The following is a 12,215-nucleotide window of genomic DNA, read 5'->3' as shown; positions in this document are numbered from 1 at the left end:
CATTAATTCACTATTGGTAGAGCTGCAAATCAGTCCAGTCATTTTAGAAAGCAGTCTGCAACCATGTCCCCAGAGTCATTAAGCTGCAGCCCTTGGGACCAGCTAGCTATACTACTAGTAGGCCTCTAGGTCAGGGAAAGAAGAAGAAAATGCTTTTGTGCAAAAAGTCCTTATGGCAACTCTTTTTATAAAAGCAAACAACTGCAAACTCAGGTGGTGCCTATAAATTAAGGGCTTGCTAAACAAATTATGGAATATGAATTTGATGAACTACTGATGAAAGGCATATTTTCCAAGAAGCCTGGACAGCCCTGTATGAACATCAACATGGTGAAGTGAGCAGCTTCAGGAGGACAACCTGTAAAATTACAACAGCTTTGCAAAGGCCAATCCAGTTCTATATGATGCTTAATAGAAATTCTGAACTGATATTTAATGTCAAAAGACTTTAAAGTTTACAGAGGCATTTTCAACACTTTCCTGCACATATACAGCAGTGTAATTAAGCACCATCTCAGAATATAAAAGATGAGTTTTCATTTTGTAACAATTGTGCATAATGTAATGCTGGTGTAATTTTAGCACTGGAGAAATTAATGGGAACATTTTATATTCTACAATAAAAATGGCAGTATTTTGGTTTTATATGTAATGATTGTAATCATTGTTGTATTGTCTAGATGGCTTTGAAGTGTGCTGATATTTGCAACCCGTGCCGGACCTGGGAACTAAGCAAGCAGTGGAGTGAAAAAGTCACAGAAGAATTCTTCCATCAAGGCAAGTATACATTAAAACGCATTCACTCAATTTGGGTATCAGAGAAGGAGTCTGTGGAGTCAGTTACTTAGAGAATGTGTAATTTTCAGTAGAACATGTGATATGGAAATATGAAAAGGGAATAGGCAAAGGTGTTCTACAGCAGACTACATCTTTTATAAGATTCTGCTTTATACATTGGTTGACTGCTTAAAAAAAGTATTTGACTTTGTAATTCAAAATATAGTCATAAAGGTTCTTTCAACTAATGTGACTGATGAATATGTTAAGATACTACAACAAAATTTCTTGACACAAACAACAAAGAATTGCTGTTCACGTATATCAAGTAGGGCATCAAATGTAGGGAAAACATGCCTACCGAAAGTGTTCACTAGTGTCTTACATGATGTGCTACAGAAACTAAATAGAAGAGACATCTTCTTTAGATATTAAAATCATCCAAATATTCCTGTGATGACAATACACAAAGCCCCAGAATAACATAGTCTTTTCAGTAACATCTGCCATCACAGACAGGATAAATGACAGTACACACAGAGCAAACCAAATAAATGAAAACTGCCTGTTGTTCAGTTTTGATACGCATTTGGATGGGCCTTCATCTAGTCTTCTCATACATATATCTTAGACAACCTCTGCAGATGAATAGTGAGCTGGCCGTGGAGTTGACTAGAAGAAAGGAAGAACTTGGACTGCTTTGGGGAAATTACATAGTGCTTTTAACTCTCCTAAGTTATTTAAAAACACATTTGTTAAACACCAATATTCTCTCAGTGTTATTATGAGTTATAGATTATAAACTGTCACATTCTCCAACAAGTGAAAATTGTGAGTGACCTAAAAGAGGGAGATGGAGAGGCATATATAATGAGTATATGTAGAATATTACAGCAGCGTATTACTAGCAATGGTCCATTCAAAAGAAGGTTCACAAAATATATCATATGGGAAATTTGCGATAGTAATAGACATTGATTTAGCATTTTAAAATTTATGAAATGTTTATATGTGTTATCTCATCTGAGCCTCACAACAGTCCTTATTTTGCAGACAATGAAACTATAATTGTAATTATAAATGGTCATGCAAGAAGTGGTAGAGATAAGATTTGAATCCAGGTCTTTTTTGCCTCCAAGTCCAGAACTATCCTTTTTGCCAAACTTCTTTTAATGATGTGAAAAGGAGGTGGTCTGGTCATGTAGCAAGAGCAAGAAATATCAGAGCTTGAATGCTGCACAGGTACCCAGAGAATGTTAAAAAAAAAAATAGATGAAACCCTCCTGCATATTGACTGGATCACATGGAAATACATAGACAAAATAATAGACAAAAATCAAGCAGGGTGAGGGGTAGATGTACTATGATCTGTACTGTTTGCAAGAATTTCTACTTTGATGAAATGGCTGTTAAATAGTGAATATACAGTAAGTCTTTCAGTGTCTTCATTTGACATGGTGCTAACTTAGTCTTCACAGACTGAATGATTCTTTTAAACTAGCTCAAAAATAATTCATGGAAGGATTAGTAGACATGTTGTCTGTGTTCCAATGAATTTATAGGTAAAACCAAGTCTTTAATTTTACAAACATATAAATAGACAAGAATTATGATAGAGTTTCATCTGGCAGACAGAAAGCCTGGGTTCTAATCCCAGCATTATTACTAACTCAATTGCATGCCCTTGGAAAGTTGTTTAATCTCTTAGATTCTTTTATTATCTATAAGAAGATGTTTTCTGTGGTGTACTTTCCATTTCTAACATTGAATGCTTCTGTGTTATATAATTAAATCCTTTATATCTGTTAACTCATAGTATCATAAATCTTGAATAAGGCAAGGACAGTGTTTTCCTGTTGGGGAAAGTGAGAATATTCTCTTATCTTTATCATTTTTTTCCTGTGTAGGAGATATTGAAAAAAAATATCATTTGAGTGTGAGTCCACTGTGTGATCGGCAGACAGAATCAGTTGCCAACATTCAGATTGGTAAGTGTGTGTGTGTGTGTGTGTGCGCGCGCGTGTGCGTGTGTGTGTGCGCGTGTAGCAGTTTTTTAGGAAAATGTCATTACTCCCTTTCACTTTTATTTTTTCAAGAGAAATGTCTAAAATTATACCTTCAGTATTGTCTTTGTCTCTTCATTAATATATCTTTCATTATGTTTATTGTTCTTCATGTTTACTTATTTAGTTTGGTATGAAGCAGAAAAAAATAACCAATTTAGGCAGGTACAGCCTAAAAGACCATATATATCTCAGTAGTGATCACTTTGGCTTAGTGGTTAAATTGGCTGGAAAAACAAAAATGATCCTTTCATTTCTTAAAAAAATTATTCAGGGGCAGCTAGATGGTGCAGTGGATAGAGCACCAGCCCTGGAGTCAGGAGTACCTGAGTTCAAATCTGGCCTCAGACACTTAACACTTACTAGCTGTGTGACCCTGGGCAAGTCACTTAACCCCAATTGCCTCACTAAAAAAAAAAAAAAAAATTATTCAGAGAGAACTGCGTTAAGATGGTGGAATAAGGCAGGAAACTACATGGCTTTTCCCGAATTCTCACCCAAATAACTTAAAATGATGCCTCAAAGTAAATTTTAGAGTGGCAGAAATAATTAAAAGTTGGGGTAAGGGGCAGCTAGGTGGTGCAGTGAACAGAGCAGCGGCCCTGGAGTCAGGAGGATCTGAGCTCAAATCTGGCCTCAGACACTTAACACTTACTAGCTATGTGACCTTGCCTCACCAAAAAAAAAAAAAAAAGTTGGGGTAAAACAATCCTCTAGCCTAAGCCAACTTGGAAATACAATAGGAAAGATCTGTCCTTACAGTGGGGGTCTGGCTAAACGGAAGTGCAGATACCTCTAAGGCAGATACTGCCGAGTCAACAAATAACAAGCCCTGTCAGCTGCCATCTTAGTTTTGGGAACTTTCACCCCCACAGAGGGTGTCAGGAAGATTGCAGGGCCCTCTGCCAATGCTGGACAAGGGACCTGGACACACTAAACATAAGGGGTCTCAGGCTGTAGGTGTAGGCAAGCAAATGCTGGTGAGTGTGGTCACGGGTGAGGGCCTTGCTGGTTGTGGTGACTCTTAGAAGAGTAGATTCTCTGGTTTTAGGGCAGCAGGGAAAGCTGACACTTGCCTGACGGACTACAGGGAGGAAAATTCTTTGCTTTGGCAGCCATGCTTGGTTTCTAGTTGAGACTCAGGGTTGGAGAGGAGTAGCTTAGGTCACTGATAGATCAAGGTGTGAGCTAGAATAGCAGTGTCCTCACCAGCCTTGAATTATAAAACACTAGAAGAAACAAGAGGTGAGAGGCCCCCAGATTGAGCTCAGAAAATAAGAGAATGAAATTAAAAACCTGAAGCCTAAGGCATTACCCCCATACCATAGAAGCAGAGCCCAACATAAAGGTAATGGCCAAGAAATAAGCCATTAAAAATCACTAAAAAGGGGGGCAGCTAGATGGCGCAGTGGTTAAGCACCGGCCCTGGATTCAGGAGTACCTGAGTTCAAATCCGGCCTCAGACACTTGACACTTACTAGCTGTGTGACCGTGGGCAAGTCACTTTACCTCCGTTGCCTGCAAAAAAAAAAAAAAAATTCAATAAAAAATAGGGAAAAACTTGACAATAGATAGCTACCATGGTGATAGAGAAGACAAAACAGCTTTTTGTAAAGCTTCAAAGAAAAATGTAAAAATGGTCAGAAACCCAAAAAGAGTTTTTAGAAGAGCTTAAAAATGACTTTAAAAATCAAATAAGAGAAGTTAAGGAAAGATTGAAAAAAAGAAATAAAAATAAGAAAACCAAGAAAATTATGAAAAAGGCTAGCCAATTGAGAAAAGGTCAAAAAACTTACAGGCAATGAATTGATCCAACCATTCTGGAGAGCCATTTGGAATTACATCCAAAGACCTATAAAGCCGTGCATACTCTTTCACCCAGAAATACCACTTTTGGGTCTTTTTCCCAAAGAGATCATGGAAAAGGGAAAAGGACCCACAGGCACAAAAATATTTATAGCTGCTCTTTTTGTGGGGGCAAGGAATTGGAAATTGAGGGGCTGCCCATCAATTGGGGAATGGCTGAACAAGTTGTGGTACATGAATGTAATGGAATACTATTGTGCTGTAAGAAACAATGAGCAGAGGGGCAGCTAGGTAGCGCAGTGGATGGAGCACCGGCCCTGGATTCAGGAGGACCTGAGTTCAAATCCAGACTCAGACACTTAACACTCACTAGCTGTGTGACCCTGGGCAAGTCACTTAACCCCAATTGCCTCACACCAAAAAAAAAAAAAAAAAAAGAAAGAAACAATGAGCAGGAGGAGTTCAGAGAAACCTGGAAGGACTTGCATGAACTGATGCTGAGTGAGATGAGCAGAACCAGGAGAAAGAATATTGTACACAGTATCATCAACATTATGTGTTGATCAACTGTGAAAGACTAGATTCTTCTCACCAATCCAACAGAACAATAAAGTTCCAAAGGACTCATGAGGGAAAAGGCTCTCCAAATCAAGGGGGGGGAAAAAAAAAGCTCTCAGTTCCTGGCCATCTTGGCGGCAGGTCTCTGGCTGAGGGTCCTCCCGCACCACAGGCAGGAAGATGGTGGCCACAAAGAAGACGGAAAAAGTCGCTGGAGTCCATCAACTCGAGGCTCCAGCTGGTGATGAAAAGAGGCAAATACGTGCTAGGCTACAAATAGACCCTGAAAATGATCAGACAGGGCAAAGCCAAATTGGTTATCTTGGCCAACAACTGCCCAGCCTTGAGGAAATCAGAGATTGAATATTATGCTATGTTGGCCAAAACTGGCGTACATCACTACAGTGGCAACAACATTGAATTGGGTACAGCATGTGGGATGTACTGCAGAGTTTGTACACTGGCTATCATTGATCCAGGTGATTCTGATATCATTAGAAGCATGCCAGAACAGACCAGTGAAAAGTAAACTGTACAAAAGTATGCTTTAATAAACTGGCCAAAGCTTGTTTAAAAAAAAAAAAAAGGAACTGGAATATGGATGCTTATTGCACCATACTATTTCTTTTGTTTTTGGTGCTGTTGTTTTTCTTTTTTGAGGTTTTTCCTTTTTGCTCTGATTCTTCTCATATAACATGACTAATGCAGAAATATGTTTAATGTTATTATATATATATATAAAGCCTATATCATTACCTGCTGTCTAGGGAAGGGGGGGAGGAAGGGGAGGGAGGGAGAAAAATTTGAAATTGGAAATCTTATCTAAACAAATGTTGAAAACTAAAATAAATAAATAAATTTAAAAAAAAACCTTATAGGCAGAAAAACTGTTTATAAACTAGAATTGGGGGGCAGCTAGGTGGCGCAGTGGATAAAGCACCAGTCCTGGAGTCAGGAGGACCTGAGTTCAAATCCAACCTCAGACACTTGACACTTACTAGCCGTGTGACCCTGGGCAAGTCACTTAACCATCATTGCCCCACCCCCCAAAAAACCCCACTTCTAACAACAAAAACTAGAATTGGGAGAGGGGAAGCTATGGCTTCATAAGACATCAAGAAATAATAAAACAGGGGCAGCTAGGTGGCGCAGTGGATAGAGCACCGGCCCTGGAGTCAGGAGGACCCGAGTTCAAATCCGGCCTCAGACACTTAACACTTACTAGCTGTGTGACCCTGGGCAAGTCACTTAACCCCAATTGCCTCACTAAAAAAAACCCCAAAAACCAAAAAAACAGTTTTTGCACAAACAAAACTAATGTAACTAAGATTATAAGGGAAGCAGAAAATGGAAAGAATTTATCTCTGATAAAGGCCTCAATTCTCAATTATATAGAGAAGTGAGTCAAATTTATAAAAATATAAGTCATTCCCCAATTGAGAAATGGTCAAACAATATGAACAGGCAATTTTCAGACAAAGAAATCAAAGCTACCTTTAATCATTTGAAAAAATGCTCTAGATCACTATTGATCAGAGAAATGCAAATTAAAATAACTCTGAGCTATCACCTTACACCTGTCACAGTGGCAAATATAACAAAAAAGGAAAATATTGGATGTTGGAGGGGATGTGGGGAAAAAGGGACACTAATCTACTGTTGGTGGAGTTGTGAAAAGATCCAACCATTCTGGAGAGCAATTTGGAAATATGCCCGAAGGGCTATAGAATTGTACATACCCTTTGATCCAGCAATACCACTGTTAGGTTTAAATCCCAAAGACATCCCCAAAAAGAGAAATGGACCTATTAGTAAAAAAATATAGCAGCTCTTTTTGTGGTGGCTAAGAATTGGAAACCAAAGGAATGCCCATCAGTTGGGAGATGGCTAAACAAGCTGTGCTATATGATGATGGTGGAATATTATCGTGCTGTAAGAAATGACAAGCAGGATGATTTCAGAAAGGCCTGGAAAGACCTGTATGATTGAGCAAAATGAGGATAACATTGTGCCCAGAGACAGCAGTATTGTTAGGTGAAGAACTGTGAATGACTCAACTATTTGCTGCAGTCCATTGATCCAAGACAATCCCAAAGGACTACTAATGAAGCATCCTATCTACCTCCAAAGAAAGAATCAATATTGATTGAACACAGCCTGAAGCATGCTATTTTTCACTTTGTTTAATTTATTTCCTTTTATTCAAGTTTTCTTGTACTGTTTTACATGATTGCACGTTTATAATCTGAGGGAGAGAGGAGGGGAGGAAGGGAAGGAGGGATAGAATTTGGAACTCAAAGCTATAAATAAAAATGTTTATTTTAAAAAATAATAAAACTAAATCAAAAGAATGAAACAACTGAAGAGAATGTGAAACATCTCATTAGAAAAACAACTCTGGAAAACAGTTCAAGGAGAGATAATATGAAAATTGTCAAACTAACAAAGTTACAAGGAAAAAAAGAGTCTAGATAGTTTACATCAAAAAATTATTAAGGAAAATTTCCCTGAAGTTCTAGGATAAGAGGGAAAAAAAAAACAATCCACTGATCACTAGCTGAAAAATTTACAAAATTAAAACTTACAGGGACATTATAGCTAAACTTAAAAATGATATTTTTAACTCTTAAAAGTGATATCATTACTAGGGTAGTTTGAAAGAGTCTTGTGATTGAGTTGATAATGGAATGATCTTAAAAATTAAAACTGGGTAAGGAGATGTAAAATGGAAAAATGTCTCATACAAAAAAGGCATGAATGGAAGAACTGTTACAGTGGAGGGGAGGATAGGGTGGAGAGTGGGTATTGTGGGAACCTTATTCTCATTGGAGCTGGGTTAAAGAGGGAATAACCATATAAGTTTAGTAGGTTAGAAAAGTCTTAACTTACAGAGAAATAGGGAGGGCAAGGTGATAGTATAAAGGAAGGATTCTTAGAAGGCTATGGGGATTAAGAAATGGAGCAAGGAGATAGGATGAGAGGGAGACTTAGAAAGGTGTGCAGATTAGGGAGGCAGTGGTCAGAAGTAAATTAGATGTCTGAGGTAAGATAGGGTAAAAAGAGAGAGAAGGATGAATGTAAGGAAAAATAGGATGGAGGGAAATACACAACTAATAACTTTGAATACGAATGGGATTAATTCACCTATAAAATAGAAACTGCAGAAGGGATAAAAAACAGAACCTGAGAAGTTGTTTACAAGAAACATTTAAAAGTGAGAGATACACATAGAGTAAAAATAAAGGCTTGAATAGAATTTATTATGCTTCAGCTGATAAAAAAGCAGGGGGAGCAATCATAATCTCAGACAAAGTTAAAGCTAAAATAGATTTAATTAAAAGAGATAAACCTTAGATTAAATTCCTTGTAAAGTAGATGGAGTCTGGAACAATATTAAGGAGAAGATTAATGTCCTTCAGAGACTGAATAACCTACAAGCTTCTGAAAAATATCCTGGTCTTAATTCAGTAATTGATTATTAATATGAGGGAGAAATATTCATTTTTCTTAATGTTGATGCAAAAGTCCTAAATACAATACAGTACAATGCGAGTGAAATTTAGAGAGATGCAGGACTCTTGACTCAGTAAGAAAGCAGGTGAAATTTAGTTTTATGCTGACTGTAACAATCCAAAGAGCTTTTATGATAGGCTATTTATGTAACTTCTTCTTGTTTTTTATTCTTCATTCTTTGAAGAGGACCATGATATCAGGGTGATGTCATGACTTGCAGTGAAGTGGATTTAAGTGAGGTAAGGCTGTGCAAGGTCACCAACCTCACTTTCTCTTCTAGAGCCATCTGGGTCCAGTGGCAAGATATAGCTTAAGATGACTAGAGATGACTTGGGTTGTTTAAAGCAATTGGGATTAAGGGATTTGTCCAGGATCACACAGCTAGTGTCTGAGGGGAGTTTTAACTCAGGTTCCCACAATAACATCATCTCCACTACTCAGTGCTGATGGAGCCACATTGATTAGTGATAAGGACATAATTTTGGAGAGATGAGCTGAACACTTCCATGGTATTCTCAGTAGACTGTCATCAGTGCTGAAACCATTGACTTTACTTCAAGTTGAAGTCAATCCTTTCTAGTTGAATTTCAAACTGAAGAAGAGGTTTTGAATTCCATTAGCTCCTCCTGTGGCAAAGCACCTGGTGCTAATTCTATTCCAGCTACTCATACAAAAGCCAGCTGATCTTTTCTGGGTTATATGGCAAGAGAAGGTTATCCCCACAGAGTTCCTGCTCTGTAAAGGAAATAAGATTGTCCTGTGACAATCATGGGGATCTCTCTCTTACTCATTGCTGGCAAGATTCTTCCCAGAGACCACCTTAATAACCTGATCCTTCACCTGGAAGATGGTCATCTACCTGAGAACCAGTGTAGCTTCAGAAATGGCTAAAGAATGGTCAATATGGTATTTGTTGCCCAACAACTCCAGGAGAAATGTCAAAAGCAGAACAGTGGTCCATACACAGTATTTGCCAATCTAACTCAGTCTTTAATACTGTCAGTCATAGGAGCTTATGGAAAATTCTGTCAAAATTTGGTTGCCTGGAGAAGTTTTGTACATCAGTATCATGATGGTATGCTTGCCTGGCTTCTGGATAATAGACAATGTTCTCACTCTTTCCTAGTCACCAATGGAGTAAAGCAAGGCTGTGTGCCTGCTCCCATACTTTTTAGCATGATGTTTTTGGCATTGTTGCCAGACGCCTTCAACAAGGACAAATACAAGGTCAGCTACTGCATTGATAGGCTAGAAGCCAAGACTAAAGTGGAGGGAGAGTTGGTGCATGATTCTTTGTTTGCAAATGATTGTGAACTCAGTGCAGCCTCTGAAGCTGAGATGCAACAAAATAAGGATTGATACTTGTGCTAAATTTGGCCTAGTAATTAATACCAAAAAAACAGGTTCTCCACCAGCCTACACCATACCATCCATATGTGGAACCATCAGTTATAGCAAATGGAGAAATTTTGAATTCTGTGGATAAGTTCACTTAATTTGGCAGTATCCTTTCCAGGCTGTTACGCTGACCTTGTTGTATGCCTATGAAACCTAGACAGAGTGCCAGCACCACGGGAGGAAACTGAATTGCTTACATAACATTTATCTTAATAAAAAAAAATGACAATTCTACCTGAATCTACTTATTCAGTGCCTTCCCATTTAAATTACCAAAAATTATTTTATTGGGCTAGGAAAAAGTAACAAAATTCATTTGGAAGAACAGAAGGTCAAGAATTTCAAAGGAGTTAATGAGAAAATGTAAAGGAAGGAAGTCTAGCAGTGCCATATCTTAAACTGTATTATAAAATGGTTATTATCAAAACTACCTGTACTAGCTAAGAAATAGAATGGTGGATCAATGAAATAGAATAGATATATATAATACACAGTAACAAATGATCATAGTAACCTTGTGTTTAATAAATGTAAAAATTTAAGCTTTAAGAATAAGAATTCTCTATTAGGTAAAAATTGTTGGGAAAACACAAAAGCAGTCTGGCTGGCAGAAACTAGGTATAAACCAATATCTTACACCATTTACCAAGAAAAGGTCTGAACTGGGACCTAGACACAAAGGGAGATATAACTAAATCAAAAGAACATGAAAGTGGATAAAGCACCAGCCCTGGATTCAGGAGTATCTGAGTTCAAATCCGGCCTCAGACACTTGACACTTACTAGCTGTGTGACCCTGGGCAAGTCACTTAACCCCCGATGCCCCGCAAAAAAAAAAAAAAAAGTCAGAGAAGTAGAAGAAAAATTGGGGAAAGAAATAAAAATAATTCAAGAGAACCATGAAAAAGAAATACAAAAAAAAGAACACGAAACATATTGCCTATCATATTTATGGGTAGGAGAAAATTTTATGAATAAAGAAGTGAGAGCATTGTGAGATGTAAAACGGATAGTTTTGATTACATTAAGTTAAAAACATTATGTACAAATGAAACCTATATTTTATTTGCCAAGATCAGAACGAAAGGAGAAAATTGCGGGGACATTTTATAGACAGTTTTTCAGTTAAAGAATCTCAAATATATAGATAATTTTGTTAAATTTATATTTCTCCCAGGCCAATAAGAAAGGAACCTTTCAGCTTCTTTTCCACAAAAGGATCAGATTTTATTACTTGGGAATTAATTAAACAACAAAAGTGAAATTAATAAAAATCAAAGATAAGGAAATAGGAAAACGAAATACAGATCAATTCTCTTAACTCACCACACCTGGAAAGTCTGCTAGCTTTCTTGCATCACCAAGAAGACTGAGGAGCCGGTGGGTGAACGAGAGCATTCTGGAAGAGGCTCTCCTCTCCTCAGAAAGTGTTCAATCTCTCCTCCCCAAAAGAGGAGGTCCTTCAAAACTGCCTATGGAGAGTTCTCCTTCTGACCTCAGTAGCATGTGTAACTTTAGGGTGGGCCAGGTGTGGCCCCTCCCAAATGAGTCAGCTAAAACTCCAATAATTTTTTACCACAGTGTGAAAATGTTGGCCTTCTCTAGTGCAGGGTTTGGAGGGAGAGAGGGAAAGAGCTTGGACTCAAATGTAAGAAAAAAATAATAATGAAACAAGTATTTTTTTTAAAAGAAAAACAAAAATTATTCCAAAAGTGTTCGTATTATATGAGAACATTGTCCCAACACTTTTATGTCCAGTTCCCTGCTTTTTTTCACCATTTCTGATGCCTTTTTTCTCCATTGCAACTATCTTCTACTCTTTCCTCACTGCCTGTGACTTCAGTAGGGTTGGGTTGCTTCCTCCCTTCTGCCCACTTTTTTCCTCAGGTATTTGCTGCCTTTTCTGATGGTAAGCAATTATCCCCTCTTATTTTTGACTACCAAATTACAGCAAAGGGAGGTATTTTTATTTAGCGCTTCGAGAAAATAATGGGATTTGGCAGATACTCTAAGGTCTACCTGGAGATTAATCTAAACTGATTGAATTACGTGAGAGTGATTGACCTTGCTGATTAGCTTACTTCAAATTAGATTGTAACC

The 12,215-nt window shown here is 37.7% G+C and overlaps 1 protein-coding gene and 1 pseudogene across 4 annotated transcripts in view; both read left to right on the top strand.

The window, feature by feature from the left end:
• The window catches only part of PDE7A (phosphodiesterase 7A), a 164,465-nt gene that overhangs the window by 138,840 nt on the left and 13,410 nt on the right, over positions 1 to 12,215 (top strand). For all 4 annotated transcript variants that reach the window (XM_043984752.1, XM_043984582.1, XM_043984841.1 and 1 more), the window contains 2 exons: positions 681 to 777; positions 2,685 to 2,765. In XM_043984752.1, coding sequence (XP_043840687.1) covers positions 681 to 777; positions 2,685 to 2,765 — 178 coding nt within the window. The remainder of the gene's footprint in view (positions 1 to 680; positions 778 to 2,684; positions 2,766 to 12,215) is intronic.
• On the top strand, positions 5,385 to 5,739 carry LOC122741439 (annotated as a pseudogene).

Source organism: Dromiciops gliroides, chromosome 1, assembly GCF_019393635.1.
Source record: "Dromiciops gliroides isolate mDroGli1 chromosome 1, mDroGli1.pri, whole genome shotgun sequence".
Lineage (NCBI taxonomy): Eukaryota > Metazoa > Chordata > Mammalia > Microbiotheria > Microbiotheriidae > Dromiciops > Dromiciops gliroides.
This window is presented reverse-complemented; position numbering and strand designations above follow the sequence as displayed.